The sequence below is a fragment of the Crocodylus siamensis genome, chromosome 1, assembly GCF_052110815.1.
Source record: "Crocodylus siamensis isolate JL-2025a chromosome 1, ASM5211081v1, whole genome shotgun sequence".
Taxonomy (NCBI): domain Eukaryota; kingdom Metazoa; phylum Chordata; order Crocodylia; family Crocodylidae; genus Crocodylus; species Crocodylus siamensis.
The window spans coordinates 58,716,544-58,737,381 of NC_143395.1; the positions used below are offsets into that span (position 1 = coordinate 58,716,544).

Below are 20,838 nucleotides of genomic sequence, written 5' to 3' on the forward strand. Positions count from 1 at the left end.
TCTAATTTGCCAGACATGACTTACTGGGCTCAGCCGAGGGTTAGGAAAGTGACATTTATAGAGGTGCTCCGGGCAGTGAGCGGAAGAGGGGGAATGCTTTAATTAGCGAGCTGCACTAATTAAAAGCACCTGAGTGTCACATGTATCAGCATCCCTGCACTGAAAAAATGGTGGTGGGGCACTTTGAACTAAAGCTCATTCAACAAGCTTTAGTTTGAAGTGCCCTGATGCCATTTTTCAGCACAGAGATGCTGGTACACAACCCAGGGGGCTGCTGGAGCATGTTCATTTCTGCAGTCCAGCAGACTCAATTAATCGAGTCTCCTCCAATACGCTAGACTTACGGCATGTTGGAGCAGCCTTCCTGCATATGTGAGTGACCTAAATAGCCTGCAGTACACAGGATTCCATACTTGAGGATCTAACTGTCCTTTCTAACCTGAAACACTTATAGCAGGCAAGATTCAGAATCTGGTTCAGAGTCTGTAAGCTGTCACCCTGCTCTGCCTTCTGCCTCACTTCATACTAACATGGCTAACTATCTGTCTCTAGCCTTAAACCAGTGATTCTCAACCTAGGTAGCATGCGAGTCTTTTAAGAGTGTCATGCAATCTTTGGGGGGGCGTTCATTGTAGTCATGTTGGTCTAAGGACATAGGCAAACAAGGTTCTTCAAGTAAATCTGATATCTTTAAGTAAATCTGATATCTTTTAATAGACCAACTTAATAGTTGGGAAATTTTGCTTTGCAAACTTTTGGGTACCCTTCAGGCAGAGGGAGAGTCATGCAATCTTAGCATTTGATTCACAAGAGAAATCCAAGAGGAACCCATAGTGTCAAAAAAAGTCTGACCTGTTGTGGTCTGAGTCCTTGGCAACATAAGAATTTCTTCACTAATTGTCCATAGTCAAAAACCCAGTGAAAGCTAGAAGCTGCCATTTTTAAGAGAAGCCTTGAGTTTAATAAGGGATATCTTGCATCTGAACAGGTTGAGAACCACTGCCTTAAGCTTTGTGACTCTATGAATAGGTTGGTGGTAAAGATGCTAAAAAGCTATTTTTTAAATATTTTAATTTTTTCAGACATTGATCAGCAGTCATAAAATGCACCTGTTTGCAGCTGAATAGCTATAACATCTATTTTAAGTTTAGAATCCCTAATTTTAAAAACATGATGGCAATGAAATTAGTATAGAACAATGCCATATTCAGATTCTCCACTCTCGTGCCCTTGAAGTAGCAATTTTCACATGTTAAAGTGAGTGCAAAATGCTACCAAATGAGAATAGTAGCATTTTAAACCTCCTTTGCATTTTCTTCACACAACTATAAATCATTACATAAAGTTCAGGGAAGAGGAGAATCAGAATCAAGATTTCTGTTCTTTTACTCCAGTTGATGCTAATAATATTTAAGCAGAAGGCACTGAAAGAAGTCAGTGTAGTTATGTGGCTTTATACATGCAGAGGACTTGGCTCATGAAAGTACAATAAAGCATGACTATAGGTATTAGAAACAAGGGAAAGAAATCTGGGAAACTTTTTAACATCACAGGTGAGCTCCTCTGCTTGTGTTAGTTGGTATAGCCAAAGCAGTTCCAGATCAGCTGTACCACTTTAGTCTAACTGAGGTCCTGGCTCACCATTGTCTCACCATTTTTATCAGTTATAAATCTAAGAGTTATAAATCTAACTCTTTGTTTCAGAGTTTTAAATGTTCAATAATGTTCCAGTACTGGAGAATATTTTACCCGGATTCTAAATCCTTTTGTTTGTTTTCATTACCATTTACGCAATATAACATCTTCTTTATCTCATTATGCAGCTGTATGTGGGTGTCCTGCTGGGACTTTCACAAATAAATCAATACATTGCCTGCTCTGCATCTTCTGACTGTTTTGTGATATTTCCCCCAAAACTTCTTCTGCATATTTTACTATGTTGTAATAAAGAATGTAGGTTTCACTAGATTTTGACTGGTGGCAATATTTATGTAGCCAGCCACAGGTAATGCTCCTGGTCTGAACAAAAGTCCAGACTTTCCAACATGATTGTGGTGGCACGTTCATTTCATATTGTTGGTTCCTTTGTGCTTTTCTATTGTTTCCTCATACCAGGCTGCTTGGCGGTTTTATTCTACTGATGCCAGCCGAACAAACCTGACAGCCACCTGGCGATATTATGAAAGTATTCTTCCACCCCTCAGGCATGTATCAGTGCTATGAATGATAAAAAGTAGCCATGACTTGTATTGGTTTACTAATCTGCTTTTCAATTTTTGTTTCATCCCCTGCTCCCTCTTGCCTTGTTTTTCTTTTTTATCATATATCCTGCACGTAGTGTGTATGGCGTAGTTATGCGGCTGATGAGAAATCGGTTTCCATTGCTACCTGGAAGCCTCATTTGAAGGCCTTGCATACCTGCAGCCCTACAAAGTAGGTACAATTATGGCAGCTGGTGCTGTACTTGATGTCTGTTCAAGCTTTTAGAAAATTAGTATTTCTGTTTGGTTTGTCTTGTTTTGTCTCTCTCAAATTCCTTTTCTTAAGAGTCTCAGCTAACAAATCGGAACAGTATAAATCAGGCTCTTTATAAAGTGTGACAAATATAATCAATTTCCATTAGTCTATGCGATATTACCAAACTAAAACATTAGAAGCATTTTTTTCTAAAACATTGTATATCAAGGTTAATACATATTTACTGGTATCCATTCTCTACACCAGCTAAGTTTTAGTCATAATCAATGCATATTTGTAAACACAGACTCAATTTCCAAGTCATTCTAATTCCTCTTATTTACTGTAGGTAAAAATCTATGTTATTTTTTATAACAGAGTTATGGCAGTTCAGATATGTTGGCTTCCTTAGAAAGTCCTTTCAGCACAGTTCATACCAAAGGCACTTATTAACTAAGCAGAAAACTGCTGCTTTCCACCTCAAAAATAGGAGTTCTGGGCCAGATCCTTATCTAAATGGGTATTATTATCCAGCTAAAGTCAGTGGAACTCTACCAACTTATACCACCTGAGGATTTGGGTCACAGAATTTTTGGGAATCCCAGAGCATCTGAAAGTTCAAGTAGTTATTTATCCCACTGTGAAAATTGTCTGTTTGTATAGCTACAGTAAATTATCTCCATTTATTTGTGAGGAGAGGTTTGAGTGTCTCTTTGTTATCCTTATTATCAATCAAAATGAGCATAGCAAATATGTACTTAATGCAAAGACTCTTCTTTGTTTTTCTCAGTAGCATGGTTCTAGGTTGCCATCATGACTTTCCATATGAGACTTCCATATGTTGCAGAGAACTTCATGATATTCTACTTCTGTAGACCTATAGGGAAAAAGATCATAACCATAATTTTAGGTATAGTACAGAGTTTTCTTTGGTAAAATGTATATCCTTAGATATACACAGATATAATCAATGGAGGGCAACCTTGTACTCTAATTTCAGAATTTGGCCAATTTAGAATAGTCTGATGTCACAACAAAGGTGAGACTTTGCAGTGTTTAGCTGGAAAAGCACCAGCTATGATTTTTCAGTTGTTCTTAAAAATTTAACAGAAGGCAGTAGGCCAAAGGTCTCCAATGTGGGGCAAGAATCTGGCAATGAAGGATATTAAGTACAGTTTGGAAAAGGCTATGCATAAAAACTGTGAGGGTGGTATTTTTGTTATGGCCAGCGCACATGTGCTCAAAGGAAATCGTCTGCCAGACATGTTAGCCAAAAAATATTGGCTGGCTCCAGAAAGCTGCTCTGCAAATTTCAGAGTTGACAAGAACAAAGCCATAAGTGATCCATTACCACAAGTATTCATCCTAAATGCTTCAGACTCAAAGTAGCTTTTAGATAAAAAGGCATCACACAGTCCAGAAATATTGATTTTAATAAATGTGAAATATTGTTTAAGACAAATATTCAGATATAGAGCAACATTTACATAAAGGAATTAATATGAAGCTCTCTAAATAATGAAGCTATAACCCATCAAAAGGAATTGAAATTAAAGATGTGGCCCAGAAAAAACAATGCATCCAAGCATTATTTTAAATATATCTATTGCTGTGATATCCCAATCCTAATTAAATCAAACCTGTTTCATTACCGCAGATGACTTTGTCTAATAAAAGTCTACAACTTTCTGTTATATATGTCAGCAATGCATTTTGCCTAAGTAAGTGCTTTGCCAGTTCAGTCTGCAGTGGTATGTACTACGCATGTTGTGCATGTGTTAAAATGACTGAGATGTTTTCAGAAGTCCTGTAGAGATGAGTTTGCTTGAATGTTTTTGTGCTTGCATTGTAAAGTGTGTATTACATATTAATTTAATTAACACATCCATTTACAGTCTAGCATTTATCTAACACTATCTGTGTTCTACATACATACCATACACATACATGTACATACTATATATATATAATATGATTACTGTCTGCATAACAAATATCTTTTTTTCCCTCCTGTCTCTTGACACCTGAAGGAAAGAACAAGGAGAAGCTTCAAGCAGGTTTGTAGTTTTTTATATGCTTTATATCATAAAATATCAGACATTATTTGATGTCTTTAGGTACAGTAGATTCAAAGTAGACTAAAATTGTTGAAAAATAATTTATGGTATGTGAACTTGATTAAATATTGTCAGAAATCAAACTTTTATTTGGCCTATACTGGCAAGCTAACAGAGTGGAAACATGCCTCTTCTCAGTTGTAGGGGATTACTAATTGTTTTAACCAAAATGTGCATTTATGCTAAAGGTTAGTTCCCAGTAATGAGTTAGGCCTTCTTCACAGAGTTCTTGCAAAGTTTAGAGTACATTCATGACCACAGGAACAAGTTCCTGCAAGGTAAGCTAGGGTATGAATGGTAGCAGCCAGAGATAAGAGCATCTACATGGGCAGTTACTGCAGTCACTGACACTGTAAGTTCACCCCTAAGCTTACTCCTGGCTTACTCATGTTACTCTGTCCATCCCCCAAACCAGTAGTTCTCAACTAGGGTACCATCAGACCCTTTCAAGAGTGCTGTGGCACAGATGCCTCTGCCACTGCCACCAGGTGGACCTGCCCCATGTGCCTCGTGCAACCAAATTACAAAACAGCTGCAGCAAGAGCAGGAGTTCCTCTCTTCATTAGGTTTATCTGATAAACCTAATCAATAGTTGAAGGTTTGGTAAGTCTGATGCAGGCAAAAGCACCTATTCTTGCTTTAGCCCTTTCCATTTCAGCCCCATGTGCTCCTCCTGGAAACAGGGGCATGCAAGGCAGCCCTACTGGGTGGTGGCAGTCAGTCCAGCAGCCTCTGGAAACAGGCTAAACCTAATGTAGGCAGCCTAATGCAAAGAGGAGCACCACTCCTGCCTCCACTGCTTCCTGATCTATCTCCACACAAGGCACGTAATGCAGTTCCACGTGGCTCCAGCACCCCAGTTGAGAACCACTGAGGTAAACTGAAGCAGTACAATAGCAGTTCTCAACTGGGATGATGCTAAATTCAGATAAGTTATGGAGGAGCACCCTGCAGCTAAAAGGATTAAGAACCACTGCCCCAATTTGCTGTGATGTTAAATTGCACAAAACTGTAAAATGTGATAAAAATATGTTCAATTGCTGTTCATACTTCCCTCTCCTTTCACAACCGTATTCAAAAACTGGTTTCAAGTTTTTCAAAGAAAAAAGGGCAGTGATTCTTATATCTTCATATTGTTGTCTCAAAATGTATGGTTTGTACAAGAAAAGGGCAGTTATTTGCACCTCAATATGTGAGCATTTACACACAATAATATTTGCCACAAGTAGAAGCTACAAAAATAAGTCATTGACTATCAAGATTACGTGAAATAATCCATGATAAGCAATAACGCTTCATATTTTCAAAGTAGCCTAACAAATTTAACTACATATCTTTCATTAATTTTCACAGAATTGTTGTTATTATTAATGGAAGATGCTTGGCCAAATCCCCTTTAAAAATCTCAATCAATATTTACTGTTACTTCTTTATATGGTAAGGGGTATGCAGTTTTTGCAGTAGTATTAAAATCTTTTCAACAATTCTTTTCATCTAGCACATTAAATATCAGTGTTTCCAGGTCAAGATGACTAACATATACTTTATTAAAAAATACAACTGAACAGTTTTAAAGATTATTGGTCATGTTTAATTTTTAACTGAGATCTTGGGCTTTCATATAAATCTGAAGACCACTCAGTGCCTTTTTATTATGAAATACTGTATTTTTGTCAGTGGTTGCTTATAGCCCTTCTGATGTCATACTGCTGTATGTTTACATCAGTTAAAATTGTTTGTAGTGTATGTGGTCTTATGCATTAAATATGCGATGCACTTTCTAGAGTTAATTGTCTTCTAGTCCTTAACTTTTCTTCTTATTGCAATGCTGAGTAACTTGCATGGGATGCTATGTGAACTAAGTAAGCTGCTTCTTTCTTCACTCTTTAAATCACAGTGCATTTGTCTTAGCAGTGCATCGGATTGCTTTGTGAACATGCACTTGTTCTTTACTCTGGTTTGTTAAAGCAGATACGAAAATGTGTATTAGTTTAGCTGAAACTTAATTTGATTTTTCTGTTTTTCCCAATAAAAAAAGAATTTTGGATTTACTGTAGAAATTTTTTCATTCATTTTCTTCTGTTCAGACCCAAAGCCTTTCAAATGTCATGGTGTATTTGGATAATGCCACTGAGATTTTGGTCTGTATTTTAATATTAATTTTAATATAGAAGCACAACAGATTATATTTTAATTCAAAATATTGTATGTAAGTGCTGTTTTGTTTAATCATTTATAACTTTAGTGGTAGAGTATTTTGTTGTATTATCAATGCTGTAACATAAATGAATCTGTAATTTAGTCTTTTAGATAATTTAAAATCTGAATTTCCATATACTGTACAATTTCTGTACAGTAGTGTACAGTTATGCCTCAAGGGTTAAATTCATTGTCTAGCATAGGATCAGTACAAGGTGGTGCATAACATAAGTAAGCTTCACTTGTATCCTATATGGAAAGCTTATGGAAGCTTAGATGTGCATAGGTCTTGTGCTGGCTTTCTACAGTGGAGTGAATTGAACCTGGTTACAGTAAGTTTTTATTAAAAGTAGTAAATAGTGGGACTCGTACTGCATTTCTTATTCTGGCAAAACTCTTGATTGCAGTCTATGGAAGTTTTGCTTCCACAGGTGGTCAGGGAGAGAAAAAGAATTATAATCTACTGCTCCACATCACTTTCAAATATATTGTATACAAATATTGTATAGTAGTTGTTCCTCAGAGAAGATTAAATTTAACTATTTCCTTTTTTTTAATTAATTATTTTTTGCATGCACCATTGTGAAAAAAAAAGAATTGCCAGTGATCTGGAACTTAACTTGGCTTGTATGGAAAACGTAACCCCTTTCCAAGTAGTAGAATAATTAGTAATATGATCCTCTATTTCCCCTCACTCCTAGTAAGCTTTGTAGTAATAAACAGAAGCTCTTCAGGATGTACACCTCTCGGAAACATAGGTATCCAGCATCCTGTCTATTCACATGATATTTGAGAATGCCAACTAACATCAGGTGCATGATCTATTTACTTCCCCTTTGTAGTGCTTCACAGTTTTTATACTTCTCCTAGGAACCTTTCTTGATTTGTTTTTTTAAGTGCTTGTACTTCTCCTTGTTGCTTGTTGCCTGCAATAATATATTAGTACAATGGGAATAAGGTGTTGTGCACTATAGTTTTCTATAACACCCCCCTCCAAATCCATGCAATTGAATAACTGCACTGTGCAGCACGCATTGGCTGGCCAAAGCCTATTTGCCCCTTTCTGCCTGAGACTTAAACTTTTGGAATGCTTGATCCTATAAAGAGCTGAAGTAATTTTTGATTATTTGCATAGCTGCATTTCTCTAAGTTCAAGAGGATTATTGCAACAGTAGTAGTCGTGTTCTAATGTCAAATAGTTGTTAATTAGTGGGGAATACTATCAAATGTTAGGCCACTTCAGTAACTCAGACTTATGAATCCCCTTGGACACAGCTTGTGGAGCCTGCCTGAATCAGTCCATTAGAACCTAATACAGAGGACTGCATGCTAGAACAATGGCCTTCTTCAGCTGGATTCCACTGACCTTTTTGTCTCTTACCAAAAATGGCAATTCTGCCTTTGGATCCCTGGGGAACAACCCCCGTGTTATGTCAAAAACTTGCTCCAACTCTTGCAAGTATATTTTAATCACTTCAAAAGTCTCTAAAACTGTGCAGAAAATATAAAGTGAGCAGAAAATAGGTTCTACCAGTCTAGAAACTATTTTGATATAATACACTATTTCTTAAACTGTACACAGAAAGGTTAATCTGAATTTTTTCCCTGCAAGTCTACATTGACATGTAAAACAAAATCACATCCCTGTGAGTCTTGCTTAAACTCATTAAAAGCATCCTTATGATATCCTTATTCTTGGGTTCATGCTCCTAGCATTAGACTGGTGGAGAAGCCTTAAAGTTCTAACTTCTAGGGCTAGATTGTCATTTGCATTTGTGCAATTTATCTTGATTTCAGTAGAGGTTGTGGATTACCCTTCTGTTTGTGTACACCAGTCCTAAAGTAATTTGGTCCAGCAGGAAATGCTACTTGCTACCTTAGCAAATGAAGCTACAGTGACCTCTAGTGTCTCTAACCATTAGTTTGTTCATAAGCAAATGACAGAAATAGACACTTTAGGAAGAGGAAAACAAAACCCTTTACTGTCAGGGGAGGTGAATGGTTCATGCATATGTGAACAAGAGAAGTGAGTGATGATACTTTACGCAACTGATGCCTTCAGAGGACAAAAAGCAGAGAGGGGTCATTTTCTTTTTCCCTAAAGATTCCAGATGTAACCTATCCCCACTCATATAAAGATTTAAAAGCTCTAGCACTATCTCTGTGAAAAAATACCGGAGACTGCAACAGGCCAGAAAATGTCACAGTAGGTCCAAAGAGATTGCCACTAGCAAAGACAATGAGGGAAAAAATATGCAAATGAGAGGACTAAAATATTAAGCTTATAAGATTAAAAAGAAAAAGAAAAAAAAAGAAAAACAAAAACATCTCCTAAAGAGAATGAAATATACAGATAGAGGGGGGAGGTCAATATGACTCATTCATATTCTCATTGCATGCCTCTGATTAAGGAAAATGTGCATTCAGAAGTTTACTTGAGCTTCTCTGAATTAGTATCTTAAGGCTTTTACCTTTTTAACAACATTTATATTGGACTTTCAAGAACCCTTGAAGGGAGGTTACAGAGCCTAGAACCTGACATCTCACAGTACCATGCAGATCATAATCTATCCTGCCAGTTTTATGATGTCATGTTATAATATACATCAATGGGGTAGCTTCATTAAAGGCACTTCAGTCATGATATATTACAAAGAGATGGGAGAACAGATGGAAAAAACACAATAAGCTAAACCTTGCAGGAGGTTTCAGTAATATCAGCTTCAGGAGAAAATTCAATATGTGCTGAGATGTGAAATTGTGCTGGAGGGAGAGGGTATAGGGAAAGGGAAAGAGGGCTGATAGTCTGGAGCCCCCACCTCACGTTGTATCAAAAAATCAAGAACTAGGAAGTGTACCCCAGAAATGGATTATTCCTACCTGGCAAAAACGTGGCTAGGTTTCCCAGGAAGTGCCCTCATTCAATAAATCACAGTGCCTCATTCACTACACTCTCCTGGAAGAACCTCATATGAGGGTAGCCTTGCAAATAATACTTGTCTGCCTGCAGGCAGTGAATCATCCTTGGTTGCAGCCAGGTGTAATTTGAAATACTTTGTACCTATATAGCTAATTAGAGCCCAGTGACTTTAGAAAAAATCCCTACAAGTCTTATGAAAGGAACAGAGACCCAAGATCTTCTATCTACAACTGCTGCCTTTGGAGAAGCTCAGTCTCCAGAACAGAGTTTCTGAAACACTCTTGTCAGATACTTAATTTCTGTTCATTTAACATTCTTAGAACATCTGGCAGGAATGCTGTTACAGTACCATTTCTGTATATATTCCTAAGTATGAGTTCTGCATTTTAAATTAATATTTTCATTCTCAGTGCTGCATTTTTACAAATGTCTCTAGTACAGATGAAGTGGCAACTGTTCCTTTCATCATTGCCTCATTGCTTTGATTTGGAGAACTAACAATATTCAGGTTAAGTAGCTATTGCATATAATTCAGTTTTTTATAAATGAAATGAAATGTGCACAACTGATTTTAAAGGCAGCCATTACTTATGTAGTGAAATGAGTTGATTTAGCAAGACCCCTTTGTACTTTTTATTTTCATTTTTAGCTCTCAGTTACTGGGATAATAAAGAAAAAAATAGGCTCTATTGCTCATTGTTAGGGCTAGTTTATTAGTTTTCCAGTCAGCTAAGTACAGACATTCAAAAAGCCTGAAGCAGAATTAATCTAAGTTACGCAGTTTTCTGTAAACAGCCTAGGCTAAATTAGTAGCAAACAATAAACATGTTTGCCCTTTGGTGGGCAGGGCATGAAGGCTGCCTGCACTGGCTGAGACCTGCAGGTTGGGGGAGCTCCTGCATGCTTCCCAATGTGCCCTACAGACTCCCTGGGATGCTGGACACTGTCAAGTATAGCTGAGTGCCCAGGCCTCCTGTGATTTGCATCCAGGCATAGGTATGCATGCCCCAACAACCCCTCCACTTTAGTTCTCTGAGACCAAAAAAGCCTTGCAGCACCCCAGATCCCCATGGCCCAAGTACCAGGTACCTGCCAGCAGTGGCCAAGCCATGGAGGTCACAGGGTTGCTTCTGTGTGAGCTCAGTCCCAGTGTCCGACCCCCTACCACCCTGACCCACCAGAGGCATGCCACTTGCACTGGCTTCTGCTTCGAGTGGGTGGGGTACATGCTGGGGTCTGGGTGACAGGGCACCTGTCTCTGACCTCTGAGATGTTGTATGTGGGAGCTAAAGTTAGGCTCCATGGTGCTGTGCCCAAGCATGGGGGCATCAGGGTCCATGGTTAGGTGTGCGGAAGCCAGGATTAGGTTTCATGAGGCTGTGCCCAAGCATGGGGGTTTTCCTGGGCTCAGTGTCAGGTGGGAGTGCACGTTGTGGGGTGCTTTGTGACAGGGTGTGGGACACAGCCTGGGGATGCAGATGCCCAGGTCCCGGGGCTTATGCAAGGGACACAGACGTCTCCCTCCCTGCACTACCCCTCCCTTGCCCCACTGTCTTCCTACGGCTGACAAATGGCCAGAGGCAGGAGGCAGGGCTGGAGAGAAGGTCTGTGCCAGTTTAGCTCTGGGAGAACTCAGGGGAGGGGCTCAGTGGGCATTCAACTGGAGCAGCCAACTGCAAGCCAAGTGCTAGCATGCCTTCCTGCTACACAGGGGTTGCAGGAAGCTGCAAAGGAGGTTGGGATGCCAGGGGACAGTGATCTAACTTGAACTAATAGGGGATCTGGTACAGAAGTTTGATTCACTGGTTTAACCTAAATCAATTAGATTTGAGTGCACATCAAACCAGGTCTATCATAGACTGGCTTCCACCTTTTTTAGACCAGTCTGTGTGCACCAGACTTCTGTATGGTTACAGACTTATACTGATTTCAGACAGTTTAGACCAGTGTATGTATAATGGCTGTACCAAGCCTCTATCTAAATTATCAGAGGAGGAGGAGACATGAAAGCTTTTGCTTTATTGGACTACTCTATGGAAAATTATTATTTGATTTTTGTGCTTGTATAACATTTACAGTTTTGGCTCCCTGGAAAGATACATGCAGTACAGTATATGGGGCAGACATGAAAAGAGAAAATAGGCATAATGAGGCATGTGTGTGTAATATGTAATTAGCGCAGACTAATGCGTGCCCATTCCATTGTGTGTGTCTTAGAAAACTGACTCCTTGGTCACATTCTCGTGAAGGTATATGACTAGCAATGTTGCCAAACATTGAACAGAGTCTTGTAATATAACTGTTACTGTAAGATAAATCTAGAACTTGCTTTTCTTTCATAGAATAGATTCTGAGAGTCTTTTATATTGGAGTTAGTGTCAGAGGTATAGTTAGTTTGCAAAAGAAAGAGATGATGTTTTCAGCACCATCCACTTCTGTTTCAACAATTGCTTACTTTGGGCAGGGGGAGTATGGGTCTTGTCTGAGAAATTATAGAAACAGATATTCATTAAAGTGATTATGATCCAACACGCCATATAGAAAGACCTTTATCTAGTGAAGATCTTTCTAATGATGTGATTGTTTTATAGCATTCTTGAAACTGTCTTCACTGTAAGCTGCTCAGCATGTGCTTTGCTTGCTACATAGCGCATCCCTGCCGGTCTCAATAGTGCTTATATTCCAAGTGAAATGATATGAGGTGCATGGACAAAGATGTCTGATTATTTGGAAATGTCATAACCACAGTTGCTCGATCTTGATTCCAGTTCATATCCTTGTATATAAAAACATTGTCTTTCTACAGTATGGTTGGTTAGGCATGGGAAAGTATATTTTAATATTTCTTGTTATCTGCAGAATACATTTTGTTGGAAATGTTTCTTGTTAGCATGCTGCAGTCAAATGCAAAGATTGCAAAGGAAACAGAACAGACAGTGTCTCAACATAATGAGCATTTACAGTGACAGACCAGTAATCTGTGCCGTCTGTACTCTACATGACCCCCCAGAGATTTTCTCCTACTACAGCACCATATACCTATTGCAAGATCCAATAAAATTACATCAGGCTGTAAGTAGCCACAGAACAACTGTGATTTCCAGCCCTTTCTTTTGCAAGAATAGGATGAATTATGTGGGAAAGATTTCCCTTGTGCAGATCGGGCTTAATCTTGTAGGTAGAACATGCCTTTGGGCCTCCAAACAGCAGACCCAGCTTCAACATTCCATTCCATTTTTTGGTGTGTCATGTGCCTTGAAGTATAGTCAGTGAACAGTATAAACTATAAATACAGAAAAGCACTGCATGGAAACATCCAGCATGGCAAAGCCAAGTACATGATATAGCACATAGAAACACAAACAAATATGTTTTAAGCATGGTATATTACAGGCTCTCAACATACAGACATGTGTGACTTGAAGTAAAAACAGCCACATGCATATGCAAAAAGAGTAGAACCCTCCCTTCAGTCAGGTGTCACAGTTCACAGGCCACCCTTGATCAATCAGAAACAACTTCTACATTGGCTGGGCTGTTGCTTGGCTGGGCTGCTGCTGTTCCTAAAGTAGGAATCCACTTATTCAGCTAAGCTGTTTCCAGCTTAATTAATGACAGGCAATTGTGTTCTTAAACACTCGATGTAGCATCATATTTCTGCAACTCAGTCATCTCATTGATTGCATTTTGTGAATGTTTTGTTGATTGTATTTTTTTTGTCTTGTCCATATGAATGTTGTAAGTAAAGTGTGATTTTACATGTAAGTGATCACTAATTATGTGTGTAATATTTTGGAAAATGTCATGTCTTGAAAATGCATGACTATAACATTAATCTTGCCTGCTTAAAAAAAAAAGTACATGGCATGCAGAAATAAGAGAACAATTGTCCTTGTTTAAATGTAGAGATAATCAGAAATGCACTGAGCTGGGTTGACTAACATAGCAATATATTTAGAAGTGTTTAAAATTGAAAGAACAAAAAGAATGTTTCAGAGGTTAAACTGTGACTATTGGATTACACTTGGTTAGATTTATTATACACTACTACTGTTAAAGGTCTAAACATTTCTGTAAGGTGTGTAATCAGAGATAATGTCTCAACAGAATTACACTTATTACAAGTGGGTGTGATCCCAAAGAATAAATATATTTCATAAAAGTGATAAATGGGTTAAAAGAAGACATTGCACTGTCTTTCTTGCTTAGGATAAAATAAATGTACATGTTTAGATGGCTATCATATGACAAAGGAGATTGGAAAGAATTAAATATGAAATAAAGTATGTGCCTCTCTTTCACAGCCAAAAGTTAAGTTTTAAAGAGCGAGTACGGATGGCCAGCCCAAGAGGACAGAGTATTAAGAACAGGCAAGCTTCTGTTGGAGATCGGCGGTCCCCAAGTACTGACATTACTGCAGAGGGCAGTCCAACCAAAGTGCAAAAGAGCTGGAGCTTCAATGACCGAACCCGTTTCCGACCTTCACTGCGTCTGAAGAGTTCTCAGCCCAAACCAGTGTTAGATGGTAAGATTTGATTGTGCATATATTCCTTTGGGACTACCCGTAGCATTGGCAGATCTAGGATTTTGAAAAGTGGGGTGCACGTGGTCTGGCACATCATCACACAACACAACACATGCTTCTCCAATTCAAGAGAAACAAGAAGCTTTACTAATATGGTAGCACTAGATTATTCAGTTTAAGATCAAAACAAAAACAAATATAATTGTTGGAATGTGCACTAATTTGCTAGGATATATACAAATTTAAAAAAACCAAACACAATCAACTAGGCGAAACATAATTGAAGGATATTGTATCTTTAGACTTGTAGTTATGATAGTTATATGAATATCTCTTATTCAGATTCATAAAACAAAACTGAGTCTTCTTGAGTGTCTTGACAGTGCCTCTGATATGTCAATCATCATTTCTACACCTGAGTTAATATTACCATACCTGAGTTAAAGTTTTTAGCTTGAGTTAAAAAAAAAAAAGTCTTCAGGGCTATGAAATAAGGTAGACATTGCCTGGAATCACTAACAGACAGCAAAATTGCAGAAGGAAGATAGTTTGAATAATGAAACATCAAGACCATTAAGAAGAATAGAGGGTCATTAACATCTGTGGAGAGGAGAGAGAATAACAGGAATCAGTGAGAAGATGATGAGCCATGAAGTTAAATGACAAATCTCAATGCTTCTGCCCCTCCCAGACAGTTGGTTTTCAAGTTGGGGTACAGTAGGAATTAAGGGGGGGGTGCAACTATGCCAGTGCACCCCCTACCACCAGTCCATGGGACAGACTATTTACTGGAAAATAGGATGCTCTAGGACGATAATGTATAAGTTGTACTGCTTTTTTTGGGATGTTTTGTGTGATAATACACTAGTGAATCACAGAAATTTCCTTCCTTTGAGGTTTTTTTTAATTTGATAAATAATGTCCAAACCAATACATTTATTTATTAACTAATAAAGTACCATATTTAGTCATATGCCACATGAAGCTTTTCCTCAAAAAATCAGCCTTCCAAAATTGAGTTTCATGTCTTATGCAGAGAAGCTGATTTTATTTGATGAGTAGAGACACTGTGCTGTAATAGTTACCACTTTTCTCTAAGCTAGCAAGAAGCAGGGATGAAGTCCAGTTTTAACCCTCTTGTGGCTGCTGCTGAATTATCAGTAGCTTTTGTCTAAGCAGCCAAAAGCTGATGCCAATTAAGCAGCTGTTGTGAAAGATTTCACACTGCCGTTTGTTCCTGAAGCAGCCGCTGAGTTGGTTGAGGGGAAATGAGCTGCTCCATGAAGTCATCTCTGCACAATGACTCTGGAAAAATCTTATTTTCTGCTTTCTGCCTTCCAGAAACAAGGTGCAGGTCTTATTCAGAGGCATGGAATACATGAGAAAAAAAAGTGGTAATTGGCTTATGTGTTTTAATGTCCGGTTGATTTCCTAACACATGAAGAACAATATATTTGTAAAATTCCCACCTGGCTCAGCAGCAGGCAGAGGAATGGCATTTCACAAACATCCTGAGATTTGTAGAAAGAGCCACTGCTTTGTTGAATATTGTTTTCCACAACATAATACAAATGCTGCTGGACTAAGAGAACAATTTTCCTCTTAACCAAAGTAGTTAGTGTTAGTTAATTTCTTTTCAGCCATTGGAAAAATGCTTATTTGGCAAAATCTATATATTTCATGGGAAGGTGCAAATGTTGTTAGTTTCAGTGGGAAAAAATATTGAAACATCTTACTCTGATAAAGTTTAAGCACTTCATGTCAAATTCACTGTTTTAGTTGTTAGAAAACTTAAAGCAAAGTGCTTTAATAAGGGAGGTCTAATATTGCCAAAATAACATTTTTGTTTTGTGAGAAATTTTGAAATTTTTATCTTTGTTTGGATTCAGACCGAACACACTTTTTTTAATTTAATAATTTCCCATGAAATAGGAATTCTAGATTTTGACCAGCTCAAATGGTCAGCTGTTTCAGGGAAGAGTAGATTTTGAAAACTTATCCCTTTTTCTTTCTCCAACTAAGTGCTTTCATGGAGACTGTGTTTGTCATTAAAATTAGCTGTGACTTAAAAATATATAAAATAGAGCTAGTGACTCCACTAATCAGGGTGCATCAAAGATGAAGAGAATAGAGGCAATGCTGGACAAAGCATCTTTAGAGGACTATGATAGCCAGGGAGTCCTGTGACAAAAGGAACAGAGAGAGCCAAGTAGCCCTTGCTTCTATTGAAGTTCAGCCTGAAAGCTAGTCAGTTCCAAGAAGTGAGTTAAAAGTAATTTTACATAGTACAAGTGCCACAGAGTCCACTGCCAGTTTTGCTTTATATAATCACATTTTCCCATTTTATGAGTTTTATTCTCTTCAAAAGTACCCACAACTAAACAATAGAGGAAACAGGCTTATTATGGAATGGAAACTATACAAAGAATTGTCAAATGCACAAAGTAAACCAATTGACCAATACAGGGAAAAATAAAAAACAGTTTTTTCCCCATGATGATAGTCTTGCATATTATGTGTTAAAGTAAAAATCTCAGCAGTTATAGTAGAACAGTGGAGCAAAAGGATAGTCACTCACTAAGCCTAAGTCTGTGTCAATGGTTAGATTCAGCCTTAAAGTCACTTTAAAGTCCATATATAGTGACCATCTCCAATGTAAACCCCAATGCCCAACTGCTTACAGCAATCCAGTCTGACCTTAGATCCCTCCAGAATCTCAGCATACAAGACTGACGCCCCCCCAGTCTCCTCACCATTCTGCAGTATGTCTGGTGTGAAGAGCCACCAGTTCTTTGCATAAGGCTGTTTTAACTTCCTTGAAGGCCCACTGAGCATCTTTCCTGCACACCACAGGCTTGGATCCTCATTCCTTCGACAGGTCTGTAAGACAGGTAGTTAGCTCGGAAAGTGGGGTATAATTTTGTGGTAATAATTAACTAACGCCACAAAAGACTTTACTTGCTTCCTCATCAGGGGACATTGTACATTCTTAGGGCCTCCACCTTATCTACAAGGGGCTTTATCTTGCCTTATCAAGAACCCCAAATATTTTGTTTCCATTTGTCCTAAGGCACACTTACGAGATTTGGCAGTGAGTCCTGCCTTCCTAAGTTCCTCTAATATATCTTGTAGGTCTTCTAGGTGTTGTGGCCAATCATTTGAGAATATAATCGTATCATTGATATAGGCTGCAACTCTCAACTGATATTCAGTAAGGATCTGATCCATGACATGTTGGAACATCGCCATTGCCCCATTGAGGCCAAAGGGCATTCTCTGAAACCCAAATAAGCCCCATCATGTTCCAAAAGCCATCTTTTTACAATTCTTGAGTGCCATGGATATTTGCCAATAGTTAAAATTTCCTGGGGCAGTTCTACCCGGGAGATCTACTTCATCAGTTCCAAGGCTACTTGAGAGGCAGTTACTGATTGCAGTGCTACCACCTCAGGGTGATATCAAGCACTATCCTATAAATCTTTTTTCAATTATTGCCATTGACATGAGTGAGGCTTGCGGGGGGGGGTGTTATTGTAGATACCTTCCGATAGGCTAGGCATCCCCCACAGAATTGCTCTACTTCCTTGCATGTGCCTGGCCAGAAAAACATCTTACCAAACGGGCCACCATTTTCTATCTCTCCAAATGCCCTCCCAATGACAGGGTATGGACCACCTGCAACAAGGGCTTTCTACACCCATGGCATACCAGTATCTGAGCTATCTCTTCTCTTTTCCCCGTCCCTTTATCAATCCAATAAAGTATGTCATCTCTTACGTCAAACCACGGCTTCTGGTCCACAAGCTCTGGTCATATCACCTCCCCATTCTCACTGGCTACATATATTGTCATATATGTACCGGAATGAGTCTTCCTGCTGCTGGTCTGCCCTTGTTCTTGACCAAGGAGACATTGCCTATCCAGTGTCTCTTCTGAGTCTTCCCTTGGAGTTTCTTCATCTCTCTCAGTCCCTCATCTAGCTGGCTAACGTAGAGGGGGCTTCTCAGTGTTCCAGGTTCAGAAGCTACCTCTCGCATTGCCTCTTTATTGTATAGCCAATCACAACCTAGTGTCATTGGATTTGGCAAGTTTATAGCTAACTTTACCAGCATGTTGTGGGTTTTCCCGAGCACCATTAAAGGGACTTTCTGATGCTTATAGGTCATGGCATCTCTGTGAAAACATATCATTGTTATTGCCCTGCAGAGTTCCCCTATATTAGGCAGAACTAACATGGTTCGCACCATGGTCTGGGCGGAACCAGTGTCAACTATCACCCAGAGCATCAGTTCTCCTAGTTTTACCTCCACTATAGGCCTTAGAGGTCTTTAGTACGCACCCCTTCCAAAACTACAATCCATCTGCTCAGGCTTTTCAATAGCCTTTTTATGGTCCTGATCGATATAGGATGTCTCCTTCCGGGGACCAGTGTACTCCTCTCAGTTATGGGCAGTAACTTGCTCTGTGGCCACTTTTTCTACAATTATAACATCTATCTGGTCTCACCAGGCACTTCTGTCCTTCTCTTGTTCCCCCTGAGAAGGTTCTGCAATTCCCTGACCTATGGCTGAAGAGGGCCTTAGAACCTTCTCTTGTTGTGCACCCTTTTCCACTTTGACATAGGCCTCTGCTATCTTCAGGGATTCTGCTGCTGACTGCAGTTGATGCTGACACACCCATTGTTGGATCCCTTCTTCCAAGTTCCTGATGAATTGTTCTAACACTTTTAAATCCAGTACCCCTTCCACGTTACATTTTTCAGGAATCAGCCACTTCTGTGCCAGGTCCTGGAATAATTGTAGTAGGACTCAGGGTCACCTCTTGTCCATCACCTTTTCTCCGGAAATCTCAGCCTATAGTTTTTTTGCGGATACCTCCAGGCAGTACAAGATCACCACTTTCACTGTCTAGTAGTCACCAGCTTCTTCTCATGATAGAGTTCTGTATGCCACCTATGCCTTGTCTGTTAGTAGGGGACTAAACTGATAGGCCCACTTAGCTCTATCCCATCCCACTGCTGTGGCCATCTTTTTGAACACCTCAAGATATGCCTCTGGGTCTTCTGCATGCATCACTTGAGGCATGTGGAATTACTCCGTTCTTCCTCCCAGTGCCCCAGAAGCTTCCATCATTTTCTCATTTAGAGCCAGCTGTTGGGCAAACAGCAGCTTGTCAGCCTTGCTATCTTCTACCCTACATTTCAGTAGCTCATCTACTTGTTGTTACTGTCTCTGCAAGAACTGTAGCATGGCCTCTTGCATCTGGTGTCAGGTATCCATGCTTCCTGTAGCAGTTGGCACTGCCTCCATCTAAGCAGGGTTTGTGGTTTCCCAACCCATGCACCAAAATGTGGCAGCATCAGGAGAAGGTACCCTTGACTGGGCAGTCCCCAAACTGAAATTAGTCTGGGGGTGTTGCTGCCTCTAGTATCTACTTTTCTGCCATGACTAAGGCAGTTCACCATGACTGACATGTAATCCCTGTATAGGCAGGATTTACACTCATGGTAGTTACAGTCCAAAACACAGTTCAAAATTAGGGCCTGTCCCTTTAAAGGATGGCAAGACTTGCTGGTTCAGGCACCCTGTGAGTCTGAGTAGGGCCCTGATGGCTGGGAGCTCCACCACCCCTACAATCCCTCCATGAACCACCAGAGTTACAACAGAAATAAGCACAACAAAAGAACAGGAGCCTTTGTGCTTCTCTTACCCCCTCCGGGAGTGTTGCAGCCTAGCAGCTTCACTTTTGCTCTTTCCTCCTCCTCCTCCTTCCAGTCTCCACCGCTGCTTCTTAACTCCCCTCCGGTGCTCCCAGCAGCCAATCTGCTGGCTTCTTCACCAGCTGTCAGCTGCCCCTTATGTAAGTATATATACCTGGGCCTTCCCTTAGTTCCAGTCTGGGCATGGTTTCTCTCTCACCCTACAACCAGCAGTCTTCCTGTTCCTGGCTGCTCTGCGGGAAACAGCTGGTGGTGGGGGACGAGCACAGAGCCTTCTTCTCCCTCACTCTGCTACAATTGCCATATACCATATTTTCTTGCATATAGCGCATCCCAGAATATATTATTTATCTTGTTTTTGAAAGGCAGAATAAAGCAAAAAAGGACTTTCTTTGTAGTATGGAATTGAGTAACAACAGCTGAAGAACTGAGCCTGTGCATTTTTCCAACAATGCAGATTTTCCTTTCAGATTTTACGTTCTTCTGGTAAGCAGCAGAACCTGCTCTTACTAAATTTCTTACATATAGTTCTCCAGTTTTCAGATGGTAGGATTGGGGAAACGGTGTGTATTGCATGTGAGGAAAATATGGCATTTTATCCTAGACATGCTGTAACTTATACTCTTAAGGAATCTCCTGTATGAGAAGTTCCTACTTCTCTGTCACTATCATTGTTTTAGGGAAAAGTCATCATGAATTGTATCCCCAGAAATTTCTACAGCTATAAACTAATATAGTTCGAAGTTGTGTATGAACAACTAGTTACAACTTTACAATTAATTCCTCAGAGTAATTTCAACCTGTTTTTGTGTCAGCAATTTCCAGCTGCAAGTCCACATTGTGTACAGGAGCCAATAGTTATGTCCAATTTCTCTTCTGTGGCAGAAGGAACAACAGCTTT

General features: G+C 39.5%; 1 protein-coding gene across 3 annotated transcripts in view; it reads left to right on the forward strand.

Annotated features, from left to right (window-relative positions):
• The window catches only part of KCNQ5 (potassium voltage-gated channel subfamily Q member 5), a 622,372-nt gene that overhangs the window by 552,629 nt on the left and 48,905 nt on the right, over window positions 1-20,838 (forward strand). For 2 of the 3 annotated variants that reach the window (XM_090034927.1, XM_090034933.1), the window contains 3 exons: window positions 2,339-2,433; window positions 4,488-4,514; window positions 13,998-14,218. In XM_090034927.1, the coding sequence (XP_089891053.1) occupies window positions 2,339-2,433; window positions 4,488-4,514; window positions 13,998-14,218 (343 nt within the window). The remainder of the gene's footprint in view (window positions 1-2,338; window positions 2,434-4,487; window positions 4,515-13,997; window positions 14,219-20,838) is intronic. The other variant, XM_090034921.1, reaches the window with a different exon arrangement.